This window comes from Eschrichtius robustus, chromosome 2 (genome assembly GCF_028021215.1).
Source record: "Eschrichtius robustus isolate mEscRob2 chromosome 2, mEscRob2.pri, whole genome shotgun sequence".
NCBI lineage: Eukaryota > Metazoa > Chordata > Mammalia > Artiodactyla > Eschrichtiidae > Eschrichtius > Eschrichtius robustus.
The window spans coordinates 176,943,057-176,964,142 of NC_090825.1; the positions used below are offsets into that span (position 1 = coordinate 176,943,057).

A 21,086-nucleotide genomic window follows, 5' to 3' on the forward strand; every position below is an offset into this window, starting at 1 on the left:
TTCCCAGCCCTGCCTGCACAGTCCCAGGGATGGGGTCCTTGGTCCTTCCCAAGTTACCTGTGTCCCGTTAGATCAGTGCTTCTCACCTGGGGGGCTGAGTCTAACCCCCGGGGGACACTGGGCCATGTCTGGGGACAAATGTGGCTTGTCACGACTGGGAGTGCTCCTGGCCTTGAGGGGTTGGGGGCCAGGGACACTGCCTAGCACCCCACAATGCCTGGGACGGCCCCACAACCAAGAATTATGCAGCCAATGTCAGCTGTGCCGAGGGGAAGAGACTAGTTTACGGGGTGGCTCTTGCTGGCCAGCACTTTTCCACCCTCTCAGTAGGGCTCTGAAATCATCATTTGCTCACCCCATCCTGGGATGAGCAGTATCCCAGGTGGCGTCAACGGGTCTGGTCTCCCTAGCTGGAGAATTATCCTATCTCCATCCCATGCCTTCAGAAAGCCCCTGGGCATGACTGTTTCCAGCAGCGACCCTGCCACCCTGCCATCTCCCTCCAGAAGTTTCCCAGCAGCAGCCCTGCTTTGCCCCCCAGCCCCCTCTAACCCATGGTCCTCGTGGCAGCCCCCGTGAACTTCCAGAACCCAGCTCTGATGGCTTCACCACCCCCACCAGCCTCTCCCAAAATCTGGCTCACATTTCCATGGGCTTTCTCTGCTTAAGCCTGATCTGGAGTTGAGGAGGAAACCCCACCCCCCTGCTCTCCTGACTTCCACAACGGCCAAGCTCTTTACCTCTGAGCCTTCGCACATGCTGTTCCCTCTGTTCCCAGCACATCCTTCCATCACTCTTCCAAATGGCTGTTTCTCCTCCTTCAGCTCTTCTCTTTGCTGTCACCTCCTCTGGGACTGTGACCTCCGCTCAGCACCTGACCGTGGGCTGGGCAGTGTGTGCCAGGCTCTTAGGAATTATCACTGAGTCGCAAAGGAAACATGACTGCACCCCAAATACCTTCGTGCTCCACCATATTCCCTAACGCTTTGTACATGGGCAGAGTCTTGGGGTGAGTCTGTCCCACGGGCTGGCAGTAGAGCAGATAGGTGAAGCTTTGGGGCCAAGGATGTAAAAGCATCCCCCCTGCTACGTTGGCCTCAAAAGCTACACACTGAGGTGGTAAAACCTCCACCTGGAACCCTGAGTGTCTGCTTGGAGTCGAGCCCCACCTGCCACACGGGCACGGGTGAGAAATAAACATCTATTGTTTCAACCAACTGAGATCTGGGGGCTGTTTGTTACATGGCACAATGGAAGCCACACGGCCCAAGACAACACCCACTTCTTGTGGTCGACCCCTCAGCATTTCATGCGGAATGAATTCCTTCAGTGTCCAGGTGAGGAAAAAGAGGCTGACACAGCTAGCAAGTGGCCTTCCCTCCGGAACGGTGCCCGGAAAGAGCAAAGGTTCCTGGCTCCTCAGCCCAAGACAGAAAGGCAGTTGTGATAAATACATTTATTTATTTCCCCAAAGTCCCCCTGCACATCTGGTCCCACATCCAGCAGGGGAGGACGTAAGGGGGTCAGCCAGAGAGCAGATGAGACTTAGTGCTCAGAGTAGGACTGGAGAGGGGTTCCTGGATGCCCCTCCCTCAGGAGTTGGGCCAGGGGTGCAGGAAGAGTGGTGTCTCAGTAGACCACCTCGTACACGGTGGCCTTCTTGTCCCCAGAGCCTGTCACGATGTACTTGTTATTCCCAGAGATGTCACAGCTCAGCACGGAGGATGACTCCTTGGACTGTCGACAGGGAGGGGAAGGGGGAGAGAGAAGGGAGAGTGAGGCACGGCCAAGGCCAGCACGGTCTGGTTCGTGCTCCTGACCACCTGCAAGTTCAGAGCAAAGAGGCAAGAAGACTGCCCGCAAGGGTGAGTCTGTGGTCCAGGCTGGGCCCAAGACAGGACTCAGGGGAGCCCAGCGTGGGGAGCCTAGCAGGGGGGAGGGAAGGAGGGTGACACATTTTCCAGAGAAAGGTCCTTTGGAGCTGAGCCTCTGGACAGGTGACAATGCTCCTGGGAAGAGCGAGACCTCGGTTCTCTGGAACAGGAGAACTGCCCTTTCCTGGGAAGCTCAGAGAGGGTATGCACCAGGCATGAGGCCACACAGCACAGCAGAGGGCTAAGGCTCACAGCAGGATGACCTACACCAGCGCTCTGCAAACTTTTTCTGTAAAGGGGCCGATAGTGAATTTTTAGGCTTTGACCTGAAAGCTCACTTAAGTCCAAATGCACCCTGGCCATACGTCCAGAGACCAAATCAGTCTGTGTTACATCATCTCCTTTTTCTTTTACAGCCCTTTTAAAAATGCAAAAACCACTCCACATCCAGCAGGATGGCTATAAGAAAGACAACAGAACAAGTGTTGTTGAGGATGGGGAGAAATCGGAACTCTCACACACTGCTAGTGGGAATAGAAAATTTGGAAAATAGTCTGGCAGTTCCTCCAAAGATTAAACAATTATCAGCAATTCCACTCCAAGATATCTGCCCAGGAGAAATGAAAACATGCATGCACACGAGAACTTGTACATGAACGTTCACAGCAGCCAAAAAGTGGAAACCACCATAGTGTCCGTCGACGGGTGATGGATAAACACAATGTGGTCCATCCATACAGTGGAATATTAGCCTTAAAAGGGAAGGAGATTCTGACACCTGCTACAACGTTCATGGACCTTGGGGACATGATGCTCAGTGAGAGAAGCCAGACACAAAAGGATAAATCTTGTGTGATCCCACTCATACGAGTCATCAAATCCATAGAGACAGGAAGTAGGTGGTGGGGGCCAGGGTCTGGGGGGGCGGGATGGAGAGTCAGTATTTGATGGGGTCAGAGTTTCAGTTTGGGAAGATGAGAAAGTTGTGGGGATGGATGGTGGGGATGGCTGCGCCACAGTGTGAATGTGCTTAATGCCACTGAGCTGTGCGCTTACAAATGGTTAAAATGGCAACTTTTATATACATTTTATCACAATTAAAAACAAAAACAGGCTGTGCACAGATGTGGCCCTTGGGCTGACCGCTCTGCTTTAGTAGCTCGTGGCTGGTGGGGACGCTTCCCTGTTCAATCCCCACTGGGTCCCCAGGCACCTGGTGTCCTGCGGGGATGGGGACCTCAGACACGAAGTACCTGGAAGATGCTGGCTCCATATGGCGTCCTCCAGGCATTGAGCAGGTTGTCTTTCCCGGTGCTCACGAACCACCGCCCTGGGGGAAGGAGGGCAGGGAGTTCAGGAGCGGGGCAGACTGGAGGAAGCCAGGGCTTGGGGGCTGTAGGCAGAGGCCAGGCAGCCTGGTCTGGCCTCTCTTCTCGCTCCCTTTCTCACACCTCTGCCCGTCTCTGGGGGACAGGAGGCCCCTTAGCTGATGCTCGAGCTTCCCCCCCACATTCCAGATACTGAAGCCAAGACCCCAAAGGGCTCCAACTGGCCTTCAAGAAGGGGGAGCCCCAGGAGAATGTTGCCAGATAAGAACAGGGTGCCCAGTTACATTTGATTCCGAGATCAACCACACATCATTTTTAGTACCAGTGGGTCCCATATAGTACATTCTCTGTTTGTGTGGCCTTTTTTTTTAAGTATATGTAAGTTCCATGAAATACTTGGGATATATCTATACTAAAAAAAAAAAAAAAAAAAAAAATTTTAGTGTAAATATAGCCCATGCAATATTTGAGATATACCTGCACTAACACATTAGTTGCTTTTTAGTATAAGTATGTCCCACGTATTTGGGGGACATACTTATGCTAATAAATTATGTGTTGTTTAGTGTAAGTATGTCCCACAAAATTCTTGGGATATACTTACTTATGCTAACAAATTCTTTGTCCTTTAGAGTATGTCCCATGCAATACTTAGAATGGGACAAGTAAGGAATGATTTGTTGTTTACCTAAGATTCAGATTAAACCAGGGACCCTCTTTTTCTGTCGTGGGTTTTTTTGGTTGTGGTTGTGTTTTGGCAACGCTGCCCCAGCGCCGCGGAGTCCCCACCCCAGACCGGCAGACACACACCACAGGAGGCAAATTTGAGGGAGAGCACACAGCTCTCGTGAAGATGCAGCTGGTATTTCTCGGGCTTTCGGACGTGCAGGATCTCCACGTTGCTGCTCTCCATGCCGACCGCCAGCCAGTCCTGGTTGGGGCAGTGGCCCAGGGAAAAAATCTGGGGGTGAAGAGGGAAGAGACGAGATGAAAAACCCCTTGGGATGTGGGGGGGATGCCCAGAGCTGGGGGGCCAGGCGGGGAGGGGAGATGTCCAACACTCTCCCGCTGCAGCTCCCGCGTGGAGAAGCAGCTGGCCCTGGGCCTGGAGCGCAGCAGGCAACTGCGTGTTGAATCATTAATATTAATCAGAATTACACGGAACCCTGGGGCCTCATATCCATTATCTGCTCTGAACGCACAACAGCTCTGGGAGGGAGGGAGGGGGCGAAGCCAGCAAGGACAGTAGCTCCCCTTCAGCAGATGGTGGAAGGGAAGCTGAGGCCACATCCAGCTCAAGGTCACATGGCAAGTCCATCAAAGACCAGGCCTTCTGACTCCCAACTTGGAACTTTCCCCACTTGCCAACACCAATTTTTACTTTGATTTGAAAGTACGCAGTGGCTTCATCAGTCTGTGCCCCATGCCCAGCACCGCACAGAAAGGTGTAAGGCCCTCACCCATCCTAAGCCTCTCAAAGTCTTACTGACAAATGAGACATGTGTGGAAAGAACCATAAATTCACAGCAAAGCCTGGAAGGTTTCACACGTTCCTGGCCATACAGAAGTGTTCCCGTATAAAGAAGGGCCCGGTGGGATGCGAGATATTCACCATGGGATCACCAGATACGTATGCCACCCATCTAAATTTTGGGGACACGGGATGGACAACTATACCCACCTGCACCCCTGATTTCCCTATCAAAGGAAGCTTCAAGCTAAAGAGAAGGTAAAAAAAGAAAGAGTTTGGGGGCTAGTGCCCACCAGATTTCAAGGAGGGGGCAAATTGGAGATGGGTTTTGAAGGATGTGTAGGAGTTTACCAATGGGAGAAAGGAAAGGAAAGGCATGTCAGCCAGAGGGAACAGTAAGTGGGGAGGTCCAGAGGTATCACAGGGCATGGTGTGTGTGAGACTAGAGCACAGAGGTCTTAAAGAACCGGCCAAGGAGCTCACAACCTGCCCCCAAGGCAATGGGAGACAGGATCTGGGTCCAGGGTATCTGAGACCTGTCCTTGACTCTTTGCTCAGCCCTGGGGAGCCCCATGATTCTGTCCAACCCCTTCACCACATCCTTCAATCTGGCCTTCCACAGCACCCCCAATAGAGACCTCTCTGTGTCCGGCTCCTATCTGTCCCCTGGGGTCAGCAGCTCCCCCACGATGAGTCCTGGTAGGGGGCGGTGGTCAGGAGCTCTCAGTAGGGTCAAGGGGTTGAAGGCTGGGAGGAGAAACCAGCTACGCAAGAGACAAAGGAACAGAGGAATGGCTTGGCAAGAGCATCTGGGAAGATGATCTGAGGGTCTTAGTAGCCCCACAGCTTGATACGAATCAGCTCCTTTGTGCTTCCCTGTGCTGTCTTTGAAGAATTAAAGAGGAAGGTCTGTGGATTTGTCTCAAGGACAAGAAAGATGGACACAGAGAGCAGGTAGTTGGTCCTGCCCGGCATCTGGAAGTGGGTGCCTCAGGGGGAGAGGAAGGGAGGCCAAATTCCTAGAGCTTGTGTCCCCCTTCTGCCAGATCCCATGCAGCACCTGGGAGCTGAAGTCATGCTGCTGCAGCTGGCGGCCCTCCCGCAGGTCCCAGCAGCGCACGGTGTTGTCCAGGCCCCCTGTCCAGAGCCGAGTGCCGTAATCAGAAATGTCGATGCAGCTGGCCCCATCCGTGTGGCCCTGGAATTGCCTGGAGGAAGGAGGGCCCAGGTGTCCATCCTGGAGGTGGTGCTGTTTCAGCATCCTCCCAGGCCGCTCCCACAGCACAAAGGGGAGACGGCAGGGGTTTGCCCGAGGTCACAGGGCACCGGCCACCCACCTGACCATGGTCTGGTTCTGCAGGTCCCAGACCACGATGTTGCCGTCGCTGCAGCAGGAAAAGCAGACCTTGGCGTCGGGGCTGACGGCCAGGGCGTAGCAGGCGGGCGCCGAGGAGGTCAGCTCTGCCTTGATGCGAGGGGTGGGGGCCGCCAGGTCCCAGATGGACAAGGTGCTGGCCTCACCACCCACTATCAGACTCCGGCCGTCCGGCAGCAGCTTGCAGGAACGAATGTAGTTGTCCCGGTTCTGGGAGGGGAGAGAAGCAAGGGCGTGGGGTAGGACCCTCAGCCATGCCTGCCGGAGCCCAGCTGAAGAAGCCACCCCAGTTGGCCTGTAAGCTCTGCCCCTGGTTGGCCTATAAACTCCACCCTATTGGCCTTAATCTCCAATCCTGTTGGACTGTAAGTTCCACCCTCATTAGCCTATAAATCCTGCCCCTGGTTGGCCCATAAGCTCCACTCCATTGGCCCATAAGCCCCAACCCTGTTGGGCTATAATCTCCACCTGTGGGTGCCCTAAGAGCTCTGCCCCAAATTGGCCAACAAGCCCCACCCTGGTTGGCCTATAAACTCCACCCATTGGCCTATAGCCCCACCCCTAGGTGGCCTGTAAGGTCCACCCGGGTCGGCCTATAAGCCCCGCCCCGCTGGCCTGCAAGCTCCGCCCCGCCCTCACCAGGCAGTCCAGCTGGGCCACTGGCGTCTTGGCGCCCGGCTGGCCCACGTCCCACACCTTCACACAGCCCTTGCCGCCCGTGTACACATGCTGCGTGGAGCCGCTGATGGTGACCGCGCAGACCACCTCGCCGTGCGCCAGCGTGTGCAGCTGCCGCGCGTGCCGCGGGATGCCGGCGCCCACCAGCGCGTCAGAAGGGAAGGGCACCGGCTGCATCTGCCCGTCCGCAGACACATGGAAGGAGTACGCCCTGGACGGGAGGTGGGGCATGACGCACGGGGAGCCGGGACCGTCCCCACCCTCACCCCCCCTGCCTGTGACCCCCTGCGTTTAGGGACGGGGCCCCAGGATCAAAGGTCAGCGTGATACTGAAGACGAAGGGGTCCGGCCGTGGCCTGGTGCATGGTAAGCAAGCACTTAGTGAATCTCCGTGGAACAGAGGATCCAGGAAGATGCCTTGTGAGCTCCAGAGAACGCAGTCCAATAGCAGCCACCAGCCACAGGGCCAGTTAAATTGAAAGAAATTTAAAATTTCAGTTCCTCAGTCGCAGTGACCACATTTCAAGTGCTCAAAAGCCACAGATGGCTGATGGCAATCAGATTGGACAGCTGTAAGTGTAGAACATTCCCGTCATGGCAGAAAGTTCTACTGATCTTGGGGCCAGGTCATTCTCTAGGGTGGGGCAGTCCTGTGCATTGAAGGGTGTTGAGTAGCATTCCTGGCCCCCACCCACTACAGGCTTGAAGCACTTGGGTGTGACAACCAAAAATATCACCAGACATCACTTAATGTCCTGGGGTTGGGGGGGTGCGGTAAGGAAGCACAAAATCTACCCCCTGCTGAGAACCACTAGTGTAGGCTTTGCTTGTTACATAACCCTCTATCCAGAGAGCAACTCCAGGAGCCCCGATTATCTTACAGAAGAGACTTTCTGGAAAGGCAGAAGGGAAGCCCAACACCCACCCCACAATGTAAGCACCTGAGAGGAGGCAGGGAGCCCCACCCTGGTACTCACGGCTTTCCCCCAGGGATGCTCGGCAGGGAGGAAGAGATGGACGACCCTCGGAGATGTGGATGAGACTCAAATGCCATCTGCCAAAACGCCAACCGGGTGTCATGGGCGGATGACTCAAACCCACAACTGCCCTCTCCCATGCTCATTTGCCATATTCCTCTCTGTTTATCAGAGAACACCCCCCCCCAATTTGTTTATCAGCCCCTCCCCAAGAAAGGGGAGATGCCCTTTCCTTTACCCATCCTACAGATGGGAAAGTGGAGACTTTCACATGAGGGAACCCCAAGGTCTCTGGCTGGGGAATCCTATGGCCCCAGAGGTGGAAGGATCCTGATGAATCTTCTGTCCAGTGCACAGAACAGGGGTCAGCAAACTCTGGCCCCCTGCTTGTTTTTGTAAATAAAGTTTTATTGGCACACAGCCACATCCATTCCTGTATATGTTGTCTATGGTGGCTTTTGAGCTATGAAAGCAGAGTTGAGTAGTTGTGATAGGGATCAACTGGTCTGCAAGGCCAAAAATACTTACCATCTGGCCCTTTACAGAAAACGTTGCTGACCCCTGTTCTACAACTCCCCGTGCAAGTGCCCACCCAGCCTCAGGCCTTGAATAACTCCAATGACAGGCATTTTATTCCCTCTGGAGGCATCTACACCCACTTCAGGATGGCTCACTCTAGCAAGCATCCGTCCCAGTACTGCCCTCTGGGGCCCACGCAGACCCTGTCTCCTCCCCCTGCCCCAGCTCAGGAGTCTCATGCCTCTCCTTCAACTCTTCCCCATGGTACATCACTTCCAGTCCTCTCCCTGGGGTAGTCCTTCCTCTACAATCTACCAGAATCACCGAAGTCCCTTAAAAATCAGGGCAAACAACTGTACACCAGGCTGAAGGGGACCCTCACATCCCATGGCTGAGGTTCTCTGGTTCTCTTAACGCAACATAATCACAGTTGCTCTTCCCACAGTCACAGGTGCTTATTTGTATTAAGCTTGTGGGGCTACTGAGACCCTCAGATCGTCTTCCCACATGCACTTGCCAAGCCAGGACTTTCCTCCCTTTCCCCATTCCCTGGTCTCTCTGTGTGTACCTGGTTTCTCCTCCCAGCTCCCAGCCCCTGGGCCCTGCTCACACCTCCTGGCATCTCCCACCCTGAGGACTCACCATGGGGGAGCGTCCATACATCACAGAGCCGCTGACCTGGGGGGACAGGTGGAGGCTGACATAGGAGCTGGGCACAGAGAGGTCCCCATTAAGGGCGCTGTGGGAGCCCAGGCTGAAGGATGTGGTGAAGGGACTGGACAGGGTAAGGGGACTCCTCAGGGCTGAACGAGAAGAGACAAAGACAGATCTTCAGACACGTTGGATCCAGATCCTGCCTTCCACTGCCTTGGGGGAGCTCCAGGGCTCTCATGCTCTGGCCCAGCATCCATCATACCCTGTCCTATCTCCAGACATTTACAGATGCTGTTCCCTCTGGCCAACAAGCCTTTCCTTTTCCTTTTTCAGTTGTTGAACTCTTACTCATCCTTCAAAACCCAGACTCAATGTCCAGCAACATCTCAGGAACATCCTTGAGCCTCCCCACTCCACCCCTTGCCTCCAACCTGGCCCATCTTGGGTCCCTTCCTCTACCCCAGCCCTGATCACAGAGAGCTGGGAATTTTGGGGTCTGGGTCTCCTCCCCCACCACCTGGGAGCCCCTTGAAGGCAAGTTCCAGGGCTAGTTTCTTTCTGGGACTCTAGAACCAGCCAGAGCCCAGCCACAAGACAGAAAAGAGGAGCACTGTCATCCCCACATTAATGATGGGGAAAGTGAGGCTCAGAGAGGTTGATCACTTGCCCGAGGTCACACAGCCGGTGAGTGTCCAAAGCTGGCCTGAAACCCAAGCCTGTCTAACTCCAAAGCTTGTCTCTCCAGCACTGGGCTGAAGCCCCCGAGCAAGTCACTTCCCCTCTCTGGGCCTCAGTTTCCCCGCCCATCAAGCCAAGACAATGAAGAAACGGAGGCCCAGAGTGAGGCAGTGTCTAGTTCTAAGTCATGGAAAGGGCAAGGCAATGCCCCAGCTGGAATCCACACGTCCTGCCTCCCCCACCCCCCACCATTTTTTAGAACTCCCCGGAAAGGAGGCCTGTCCTGGCAGGCACCAGCAGGTGCTCACCAATACTGTCCGTGGAAGGTGCTGGCTTGGCCGCGAGCTGGCGGAGGTGACTGGTGGAGCTGGGCCCAGGGGTGGACGCGTCCTGGGGCGGGGAGGAGTCGCAGGACTTGGAGGCAGGGGTGCCGGCAGGAAGATCGTTCTGGGGGAGAAAGGGCAGGGCTGAACACCCCCAGGCACCTGGTGCCTTGCAGCCCAAGGATCTGGGCAGAAGGTGAGTGGGAGGAGGGAGTACACCTGGAGCAGGCCAGGGCTCATGCAGGGCACACACACCAGGGGAGCGGGCCCCATAGCCGACCTCCTGAGCATGGGGCCCGTGTGAGCATCTGCACGCATCGGAACACCAGGCGGATGCCTGAGCGTCCACCCCACGGGGTGCACACACGTGCGTGCCCACGGGAACCCAGGCAATCTTGGGAGAACTGCGCATGCGTGTGATAAGGTACACAGGGCAACCACAGGTTAAGGGATATGGTGAATATTCCTACATCTGGGGCATGGTGGGCGCACAGGGATCACAAGAGAAGGCGATGCACAAAGTTAGAGGCTGTCGCATCCTTTAGGGCCAAGGAACAAACTCTAGGATGGGCTCTCGAAGCAGGAGACCACAGTATGCTCCCAGATGCAAGACCCTCATCCAGTATAGCTGGGCACCCCCTTGCTCCCCACGAGGAGCTCCCCCACCGCTGTCCCTCCCCATGGGGACCCTGGAGGAGAGGGGAAGCCGGACCTCCTTCACAGAGGAACAAGCTCTGTCTCGGCTTTCTGCCATCGCTTCCTTTGCCTTTCAAGAAACTTCACATCCTCGTCTTGTGTGGGTTGCACCCTATCTTTCCTTTACAAGGTCACACATTTTGTGATAGCCACACTCACACACCCACGACAGGGAGTGGATGGTGCCAACGTGGGGACCAGGGGGGCCTTCTCCGTTAGAATAGCACTGCCCCTCCCCCTCTTTGTCTCCTTGGAATGGGAGGAGGGCACAAGAGATTCGATGGGAGCCCCAACCTTGGCAGTTGCCATAGCAACCTGCTGGGAGGGGAGGCCTAGAAACCGACAGTCTCCCTGGTAAGGGCAGGGCAGGGGTCTGGGGAAGATTTGGGGGCAGGGACAAACGGAGCTGAATTGAGAATGCCTGGCGGAGTGCTTTTAGGTGGTCCATACAGCTGGCATTAAACATCAGGAGGCCCAAGGAGAGAGTTGTTCTGATGTGGATCACCTTTTCTTGCAGGGACCACATCTCAGGTTGGGGCTGGTGTGTCCCCAAGGCCTTAACACTCCCAGGGCTGGCATCAGCCTGGCCAAGCCAGCAATTCTATAGTTTCACTGTGTTTATTTTCACCGGATTTCCTATTTATTGCAAGAGATACTTGGTTTCCACATAAGATGGTGAGCTGCCTTTTAATATTATTTACAAAGTTGCCTTTTCAGATTTACTGAGGTTCGGTAGAGCGAGTCCACTTAGGAAAAATTACTGGACTAATGTAGAGGTGGTTTTTAGGAAGGCAGCAAAATAATCACGAAGGGAATCCTGGACCACAACAGCCTGTTTCATTTCTCATCACCCCACATCTAATGTGGTAGAATCTGTTTCCAGGTCCCCAGGATGAATAAAATGAGTTTCAAGGCTTCCCCTACTCCTTACCAAGACGAGCTCCTTGGCTCTGGGGAGCGGTGAGCCAAGGCTGGAGGCCAAGGAGGCTGGACTGTCCACCAGGTCCCGACGGGCAGGGATGCAGATGGGTGCCTTTCCACATGGGGTGGTTGCTGGGCTGGGGGGCTCGGAGGGTTGGTCCTGGGTTGGAGGTGATGATGGGGGGGGGGTGGGGTGAAGTGGCAGGGGAAGGAGAGGCCCTCTCTATACCCTGCCCATGTCCCACGCCAACCTCTAGACTGGGCACTTAGGACCCACCTTGGGAGGATTATGAAAACTCCCTGAGCCTCAGTGGACTCATCCGTAAAATGGGTTAAATGACATAAGCACAAATAGCAAGGACTATATATGGGCTTGGTTTTGTTTTCCCCCATTGAACAGATGGGGAAAAGTGAGGCCGGGGAAGGGGGTGTCACTCCCCCAAAGTGAGACCGTGAGCCAGGGCTTGAAGCCGCTTCCGTTGCCCACATCCAGGGTTCTCTGGGTCTCAGTTTCCCCACCTGTGCTATGGAGAGGAGGTCAGCCTGGGGTGCCCCAGTTTCTCCTACTTCCCCTGGCCCCATGCCATCCCCATCCCAGCCATCCCATAGAGAGGGGAACACCAGGACCCCCACTCCCTCTGGGTCCCCCAACTCCCCAGATAACCCACTGCCTGCTCTGTGCCCAGACCTCCTAGTCCTGAGGTCAGAGTGGGAGGAGGTTGGACCCCGACTCACCTCGTCCACCACCAGGTTGTAATCGCTCTTGTCCTCATCACTCTCCTGGGGGGACATGGGGGAGAGAGCTCACCCTGGCCATGCTCCTGCCTCCACGCCCCCTTACATCTCTTCAGGAGGGTTTGACTGGGGTTCTGGAGCTTGGTTCATTTGCTCAAGTACAAGGGAGGCCGGGGGGAGGGGGGAATCCTTCAATGGAGGAGGATGGAGGAGATGGAGCTGAGTGTCCAAGAGGTGCTGTGTGGCCTCACTTTACTCCTCTGTGCAGTGGGGGAAGAGCCAGAGACCAGGAGCCATCCTTACCTCCTTCCCAGCTCTCGACCCACAGGGGCAATCAATCTCTCAGGCTGGTCCGCCTCCCACATTGTCTGCCCACCCATGTGTGCCCCCCACTCACATAAGGTCCCGACAGATCCTTCTCCTCGGCTCTCTGCTTCCCATTGCCACCCGGGCCGCTGGGTCGCTCCTCTTCCGCCACACTCTCTGGGGGTGAGGGGGATGCACTCTGCAGAGACACAGGGCCCCAGACTGCGTCCTGGTCCAGCCAAAACCAAGGATCCCCTTCACTGTTATTAGGATCTGTGCCTCAAGCTTCCCATCTGGGAAAAGGGACCTTCCAAGGGCAGACTCAGTGGGGTCATGACAACCACAAATGTCCCCAGACATCGCCCAGGATCCCCTGTGGGGGGCACTAGTGCGAACTGAGATGAGCTCTAAGTGCAAAATGCATTCGGATCTTGGAGACGTAGTACAATAAAAAGAACGGAAAAGATCCCATTAAAACTGTTTTAGGTTGGGAGTTTGGGTTTTGTGGGGGGCATGAGCCAACCTTGCAGGTCTCCTTGCATGGCCCTGCAATAAACCTTTCTCTGCTCCAAAAAAAGCAACAAAAAACAAAAAAACAGACTGTTTTGTGTTGATTACAGGTTGAAATATTTTAGATGCATTGTGTTAAATAAAATTTACTATTGAAATTCATTTCACCTGATTAACTTTTTTAATGTGCCTACTAGAAAATTTACAGTGGTTTACACAAAGCTAAACGTGTGACTGAAACTGCATAAACACACACACACACACACACACACACACACACACACATACGAGTGCATGTAAAACCGTGAAGTGGGAATAAGCCCTGTGGGTTGCACCCATGTCTGTTTCCTGGCTTTGATATGGTATTTTAGTTTTGCAAGATGTTATCATTGTGTGAGGGGTGCATGGGACCTCCTTGTACATTTCTTTGCAACCTCCTGGGCATCCGTAATGATTTCAAAATTAAACAAGTTTAAAAAAATTACCTACAGGGCTCACATGATATTTCTATTGGTCAGCACTCTTGTATATGATAAAATGGAGTGGATGAGGGATAAATTAATGACAAAGGGATGGCTGGAATGCTACCCGGGCATGCATTTATTTATTCAATTGCAAAAAATCGCCAGAGATGGAAAATTTTAAATAAATAAAACTCTAGTCTTATGGGCATCCCTCCCACCACCAAAAAAAAAGGCTACACAGTGAGAAAGCAGGACGCGGTCTCCTTCTGAGCCCCCATCAACTCAGAACAAGCAGCTTCAGCCGCATGTGAAGACAAAGCAAATGTTAGACAAGAGGGCAAATCCCCCATGCCCCTCAACTTACCCTGCTCGGGGCTCTCTCCACTGGCAGGCGGGGGCATGGTGAAGAGAGAGAAGGAAAAAGAATGAGGGGTCTGTATCCCACCGTGCCAGAGCGCAGAGCCCTCCACAGTATATAAAGCCCCCTTCCCAGCTCAGAACCCCCCTTCTCCTTCCAACACCCTTGCAAGGGGTGGACAATCCCTTCCCTGCACCATTCAGATAGATGCCCAGAGAGGGACAGAACTTGCCTAAGGACACACAGCCCACTGGGAATAGAGCTGAACCCGCGACCCTGCAGGCCCTTTCATGAGTTTGATGGTCCTGCTATCCTCTCCTTGGGCCCTTGCGTGCCCCCAGCCCGCGGCATCTGGTGATGTCCACTCACCTCTGGACCCCTCGGCCTCCACGCCTGCCCGGTCCTCCTTGGCGACCGCGGCCAGCTGAGCCTGGGCGGCCAGGGCTCCCGACAGGGCCAGCAGCCCCGTGGCACTGCCGCCCACCAGCCCAGCCGGGCGAGGGGTGAGGGGCACAGGGGGGGCATGGTGGGACAGCGGCTGGAGCTGCTGCTGCTGGAGAGGAGGGGGGTGGGCCAGGGGCGGGCGGGGCCCCGACCGTGCCCTCCCCCCCCCCCCCCCCCGCAAGAGGCTACAGAGAGAGAGCCCGGACAGGCAGGGTCCAGGCAGAAGGGCACCCTTGGGGTCTCCAGGGCGGCCAGAGCCCAGGCCAGCTGCCCACCCGGCACCCCCAGCTTCACCACCCACGGCGGGGCGGGGCGGGGGCCGGAAGACTCACGCCGATGAGGCTGTTCAGCTCCCCCACGGTCACCTGCTTGGCCCGCTCCACGGCCTGCAGGACCTGCTGTTGGTGCTGGGGGTGGCGGGGGGGAGGGCGCTCAGGAGAGCCCCCCCCCATCTGCTCGGCAACCCCACCTCCCAGGCCATGCCCTCCGGGGCCCCTCTTCTTCTCTCACTTTTTTTTTTTTGGCATCGGGATCTTATTTCCCTGACCAGGGATCGAACCCGTGCCCCCTGCCATGGGAGCGTGGAGTCCTAACCACTGGACCGCCAGGGAAGCCCCTTTTCTGACTTGCTCTTTGTAGTTTCTTTCTCTCCCTCTCTCCCTTTCCTTTCAAAATCATGAAACAGACAGACAAAGAAACAAAGCATTTAAGTGCAGTTCAAACTAATAATTAGAAATCGGGGTTTATACATCAGGGTCCCTCCCTCGGCACTGCTTACGTGGGGGCTGGGTCACCCTCTGTGGGCGTTCGTCCCAGGCACTGTGAGGTGTGGGGCAGCACCCTTGGCCCCCACTCACTCGATGCCAGGAGCCCCCCCAGGGGTGATGACCACAGATGTCCCCAACATCACCCAGTGTCCCCTGGGGGCAGAGTCACCCCCAGTAAAGAACCACTGTACAAATCAGTACCCGAGTACCAACCACCCAGGTCACAAAATAACAAATTGGCAGCCTCTAGAGGCCCCGTGCACCCCACCCTCATCCCACCCTCCTTCCTTCCTCTCCCCACCTTCCTGCAGTGATAAAATGTCCTCAATCTGCACTGTTGGATACGGAAGCCACATGTGGCCATGGGCACTTGATATGTGGCTGGTGCAACTGGGAACGGAATGCATCCTTTAATTTAATTTAATAGAAATTTACATGTAAGTTTAATGTAATACGTTTTAAAAGAAATATAAATTAATACAAATGTAAATGGCCACACATGGCTGGTTGCTCCTGTGTGTGTTCTAAGGCCACTTGTGCACCTGCAACTACCCAGGATGGGGATTTGGGCTGTGTGACACCACTAAGGAGGTGTCAGGGTGCTAACCAGGCGCTCCTGTACAGGTCATGCCTGTGAGAGTGTGTCCAGGCCAGGGATTAGTACATTTTGACTGTAAAGGGCCAGAGAGTCAATATTTTCAGTTTTGCTGGCCAGAGGGTCTCTGTGGAAACTCCTCAACTCTGCCATTTTATGGGGAAAGCTGCCATAGACAATAAGACCATGAGTGGGCGTGGCTGTGTGCCAATAAAACTTTATTTACAAAACAAGTGAAGGGCCGGTAACTTGGCCCTCGGGCTATACTTTGCTGACTCCTAGTCTAGAAGCATGGAATTTGCTGGGGCACACATGTGTGTCTTAATTCACTCCTTCTTAAAGTCTTTTTACCCTGTTTCCTGTGGTTTTGGCCTTTCTCACTCTGGGCCACCTTGTCCCCATCCTGGGCTTTCAGACACCATCTCTAAGTCTGAGACCAGACAGAATCTCACTCCATCCCAAGAGCCCAGAAACCTCAGATTCAATGAGGTCCAAACCAAGAGGAGCACCTTTCCCTTTTTTTGGTCCCCAACACAGCGAGGGCCCCCCTGTATCCACCCTGTGTCAGAATCCGTCCTCTTGTCTCTCTGGAGACAGGATGCTCCAGATGGAAGCAGGAACAGGGGATGCAAAGGTCCTGAAGAACTTGGGGCATTTGCACAAGGGCTAACTTTATTTTTTTAAGTTTCAATGAAGTGCTCATACTCTACTGTTTTATCTGCCCTGTTCCACCCTTTTGTACTATTGTGGTTACAAATAGGTAAGAGTTACCCTTTTAACCACCTTTAAGTGCACAGCTAAGTGGCATTAAGTACATTCACATTGTCCTGCGACCAGCCCCACCATCCATCTCCAGAACTTTCTCATCTTCTCAAAAGGAAACTGTCCCCAGGAAACACTGACTCCCCGCCCCCCTCCCCCAGCCCCTGGCCCCCACCATCTACTTCCTGTCTCTGTGGATGTGACTCCTCTAGGGACCTCCTGTGAGTGGAATCAGACAGAATTTGTCCTTTTGTGTCTGGCTTATTTCACTCAACATAGGGACAAAGTACTAAGGACTAATTTTTATTGGGTGTTTACTAAGCACCCAGCATCATCTTCACCACCTTGTATGTATCAACTGTTCTAAATTTCATGACAGAGGCACAGAGAGGGCAAGCCACTAGCCCAAGGCCACACAGCCAGGACTTGGACCGAGGCAGCCTGGCTGTAGGCTTGAGCCCCCCTCCTCCCCCTCAGCCAACACCCCCCCCTCCATCCCTAAGGCCCCAGCCCAGCCAGTGCCCAGGCCCCCAGGCCACCCAGCAGAACCAGTGCCTGTGGCATCCAGCCAGACCCCCTCCCCCACCCTTCTTCCAGCTCCGCTCCCCATCCCCCCACCAAACCCACTCACCTCCTGCGTCAGGAAGGGGATAATCTGAGCACAGATACCACTGAGGCGCTTCACAATCTCAGCCTGGCAGGAAGCAATGGGGAGGAGGCTTGGAGGGGAGGCTGTCAATCCAGAACCTCCACTCCAGGGCATAACAAGCCTTTGCAAAGCTTGGGGTGAGGGGCCTGTCACCCGCAGGTGCAAGTGTGGGGCACGGGCTCCGGGATAGACTGAGAGCCTGGCGAGGACACCGTCCACCTGATGCCCAGGGCAGCCTTGAGCCGGAAGACAGGACAGACAGATACACCACGCGCCAGACCCACTCAACAGAGATTTCCAGAAAGCAGCTGCGCAGCCGCCCAGCACAGACTGGGACCCCGAGGAGCTTTGAGTTTGAGCCCTGGCTGGGCCCAGGTCTCTCTCGGGCATGGCCCCTCTCTGGGTCTTGCCTGCGCCCTGGGGCTGCAGTCAGGGGCGATCCCAGAGCACCACACTCAGGGGTGTGATGCTGTGATATAAGAAATATACATTTGGGGGAAAAGAATTTGAAAAAGAATAGATACATGCATATTGTATAACTGAATCACTTTGTTGTACACCTGAAATGAACACAACATTGTTAATCAACTAGAGTCCAACATAAAACAAAAAGTGAAAAAAAAAGAAAGAAATATACATTTGCTCTTTGCGCCAGTTCCTGGCACAGAGCTCCTAAACCCCTAGAGATTTCAGAGTAGTAGAGGCAAGAGGAGCATCTTTTGTTATTCACAATAAGCCCGTTTCACCTGCACGTGAGTTTATTACGAGGGATGGAACTGTCAATCCCACCCCCAACCCCTGACCTCCGTTTCACCTGCACGTGAGTTTATTAAGAGGGATGAAACTTTCAATCCCACCCCCAACCCCTGACCTCCGGGGAGGCAACAGGAGCTGTAGGTTGAGTCAATCACCAATGGCCAGTGGTGAAATCAATCGTGCCTAGGTAATGAAGCCTCCCTAAAAACCCCTAACTAAAGTGGTTTCCAGAGCTTCCGGTAGGTGGACACATGGAGGTGCTGGGAGGGGGCGCTTGGAGCAGGCACAGAAGCTCCATGCCCTTCTCCATACCTTGCCCTGTGTATCTCTTCCATCTGGCTGTTCCTGAGTTATATCCTTTATCATGAAAGGGTGATAGTAAGAGCTTTCTCAAGTTCTGTGAGCCATTACAGCAAATTATCAGACCGAGGAGTGGGTCGCGGGAACCTTGATGTATAGCTGGTGGGTCAGAAGCCCAGGAGGTCTGGACTTGCGATAGGCATCTGAAGTGGGGGCAGTCCTGGGGGGCTGATCCCTGAACCTGTGGGGTCTACACTGTCTCTGGGTAGTGTGTTAGGATTGAGCTGATGTGTAGGACACCCAGCTGGTGTCAGAGTTGGAGAACTGGTTGGTGTAGCAAAAACGAAATATTTGGTGTCAGAGGATAGAAATAGGATACAAAGAGTGTGGTTTTACTTGTAGGTTTCATCTGGGACCGGGGCTGGGCAGGTGATGCCCTATAGAGGCTGAACAGAGGGGAAGCATGTAGGTGGGTACGGGGGTGTTTCGTCAGCCTGTGCTTTGCCTCTGCCTCAGTTACAGGAGTGCTGGGTGCTGTGTGTATCTGGGTGAGGTTTGTGTCTTCCATCTGCTACCAGGAGGGTGGAACGAAGGCTCCTAGGGCCGGGACCCTATCCCTTACCCTCCATCCTGTAAGGGGGTCTATTTCATGCACCCATGGGACCACACCATGCTCCAGGCAGACAAGCCCCCCGCCACCTACACCAGACGCAGCAGAGCCCCCAGAGACCCAGAAAAGCACGCAAAGGCAGGTGCCCCCAGGCACTCCCAGCATACCCCTACTTCTTCCCACCCACCAGAAAGACCCTAGGCTCTGCCCGTTTATTCTAATATTTGGATGGACAAAATCCAAGATTCCTTCAACCTCAGAATCTCGGGGTCCCTTTCATCCCCTTAGAAAACATCAGGGTGCATGGGTGGTAGAATCCTCGCCTGCCCTTAGAAACCATCAGAAAATCTCGAGCTTGGTCTCAGGATCTGGGGGTTAAACTTGGGCAACTGAAGTCAATTGCAGAACCTTCAGGCCTAACTCAGAACCTTGAGATCACACTCAGAAGCTGAGGACAATCTCAGAACCTCAGATCATTAGGGTTAATCTCAAAACATTCAAAACAGTGACAGAACCTTGGGGTCCATCTCAGACCCTCAGGATCCATCTCCAAATGTCAGACGTGCTGATCTGAAAGGGACCTCTAAGACTGTCCATTTGTCCCCCTCCTGGGACAGAAGTCCCTCCCCAGCCTGGCTGACCTGGCTGCTGGCTTCTGCTACGAGCCTTCCTTGACAGGGACGCCTGGCCCCTGTCCACTGCCCGACTCTCTCGTAGACAAGGTCTCCAGAAGTTCATTTTCCTTTCATGAGGCTGAAACCTGGCCCCCTGATCCCAGAGATTTCAGGATAAGACCTCTGTTCCCTGGAGCAGAGGGAGCGCTGGGTCCCTCTCACAACTTCCAGACTGCCGCCCCCTCCCACTGGACACCCTTACCCCCAACACACAGTTACCTGCTTATGCATTTCAATGTTGAGCCCGTAGGACATTTCGTAGTACTGCAAAGGAAAAGCTGTCTGGCAATGTCCACCGTGCCCATGGATGTCCAGCTGCTCTGGGTGATGCTGGGTCTTCCAACAGCCCCCAGACTGGGGGGGATCACAGCAGGACCCAGAGCCTCCCAGCTCCTTGGGGGCCCAGAGGGGGAGCCCAGAGAAGAAAGCAGGAACCCCCTCCATTCTCCCCAGGGGAGTGGGGGAGGGGGCAGTACCCAGGTACCCTAGCCCCTCAGAGATGCCCATGAGGAGAGTGGGCATACTTGCCTTATTGTTCTTAAGAGCTGGGAGGGCCCTGAGAGACAGTCTAGAATCCCAAGCAGCCCACTTTACAGATGAGGGAAAATGAGGCCCAGAGCAGGCCGAGGACTTGCCCCAGAGTGGTACTAGAGTCGGGGTTCACACCCCACGTGTTTCCACTCACAGCCAAGCCCTCTTCCCCACTCTTCCCCCCTCCCCGCCCCGTTTTGACAACCCGCCTTACCATGACATAATGTCGCTGCATTTCTGTCTTCTCACTGGCCAACTTCTCACACTCCAGCTTGAGGCTGGGAAGGAGACTGGGGCATCGGGATCCCACTCTCCCTGCCCCCCCAGCAGGGACACCCACGGACTCCTTCTGGGCCAGTTTCCAAAGCGATGGGATTGGCTCTCCCCTGCCCCACTTCCTCACACACACCCCCCACCTCCCGCCCCCAGGCCCACCCCATCCCTTCCCAGGCTCAAAATGTCCCTGGACCATCCGTCCTCCTCACCTGCGATTCTACCTGGAAGCCCTCCCTCCCCACGCCCCTGGGCCCCTCCCTCCTCCCTGCACGCTGGAGGCCCCGCCCCTTCACCCCAGCGGGCCCCGCCCTTCGCCCCCAGGTGAGCCCCCGGGTGAGATCCCGGGGCCCCTGGGGCGGGACGCCCCCTCCCCCCCTCACCTGTGGTACTGAGCCTGAAGAAACTGGAATTCTTCTTTGATGCGGTCGCAGATCTCCAAGATTGAGAACTTGAAGGGCTGGCCGGACTGAAGCGGGGTCTGGGGGTGGGAAGCCGGGGTCTGAGTTCCCGGACGCGCGACCCCCACTACCCCCCGCAGCCCGGCCCCCCACTCACCGGGTGCCTTCCCTGGGGGTACATCCTGTCGATTCGGGAGGCCCCCCCTCCCACGCCGCCTGAGCTTGACGATATGGGGACGGGGGCGGAGAGGGGGCGGAGAGGCGGCGGCGGGATGGGGGAGAGGCTGGGGTGGGGGGCTGCCCGAGAAAGAAGGGGGCAGCGGCGTGGGGCAGGGGACCCCGGAGTCCCCCGCCCCCCGAGCGAGCGCGCGGGGTCGCGGGGACCGAGGGGCGCCGAGGCCCCTGCCGGGCGGGGGGCGCGAGGCCGGCGCAGAAGGTCGGGCGAGCGGCGGCCGGT

At 55.3% G+C, this 21,086-nt stretch overlaps 1 protein-coding gene across 4 annotated transcripts; it reads right to left on the reverse strand.

Annotated features, from left to right (window-relative positions):
* Nucleotides 1-1,441: 1,441 nt before the first annotated feature.
* Nucleotides 1,442-21,086, reverse strand: TLE2 (TLE family member 2, transcriptional corepressor). Of its 4 annotated transcripts, XM_068537277.1 has the most exons (21): nucleotides 20,787-21,086; nucleotides 20,612-20,709; nucleotides 20,170-20,233; nucleotides 19,644-19,688; nucleotides 17,067-17,129; nucleotides 14,823-14,976; nucleotides 14,644-14,720; nucleotides 14,237-14,420; nucleotides 13,874-13,893; nucleotides 12,627-12,734; nucleotides 12,230-12,274; nucleotides 11,505-11,654; nucleotides 9,863-10,001; nucleotides 8,865-9,025; nucleotides 7,704-7,780; nucleotides 6,688-6,937; nucleotides 6,011-6,258; nucleotides 5,734-5,881; nucleotides 4,013-4,163; nucleotides 3,128-3,204; nucleotides 1,442-1,737 (listed from the first exon to the last, which is right to left on the reverse strand). In XM_068537277.1, the coding sequence occupies exons 1-21, from the start codon at nucleotides 20,808-20,810 to the stop codon at nucleotides 1,630-1,632; spliced, it is 2,391 nt and encodes a 796-aa protein (XP_068393378.1). In that variant the 5' UTR covers nucleotides 20,811-21,086; the 3' UTR covers nucleotides 1,442-1,629. The 4 variants fall into 4 exon arrangements, with proteins under 4 accessions (XP_068393378.1, XP_068393376.1, XP_068393375.1 ...); XM_068537275.1 differs by lacking the exon at nucleotides 14,823-14,976 and having other exon boundaries at nucleotides 14,237-14,417; nucleotides 14,644-14,718; XM_068537274.1 differs by lacking the exon at nucleotides 14,823-14,976 and having other exon boundaries at nucleotides 14,644-14,718.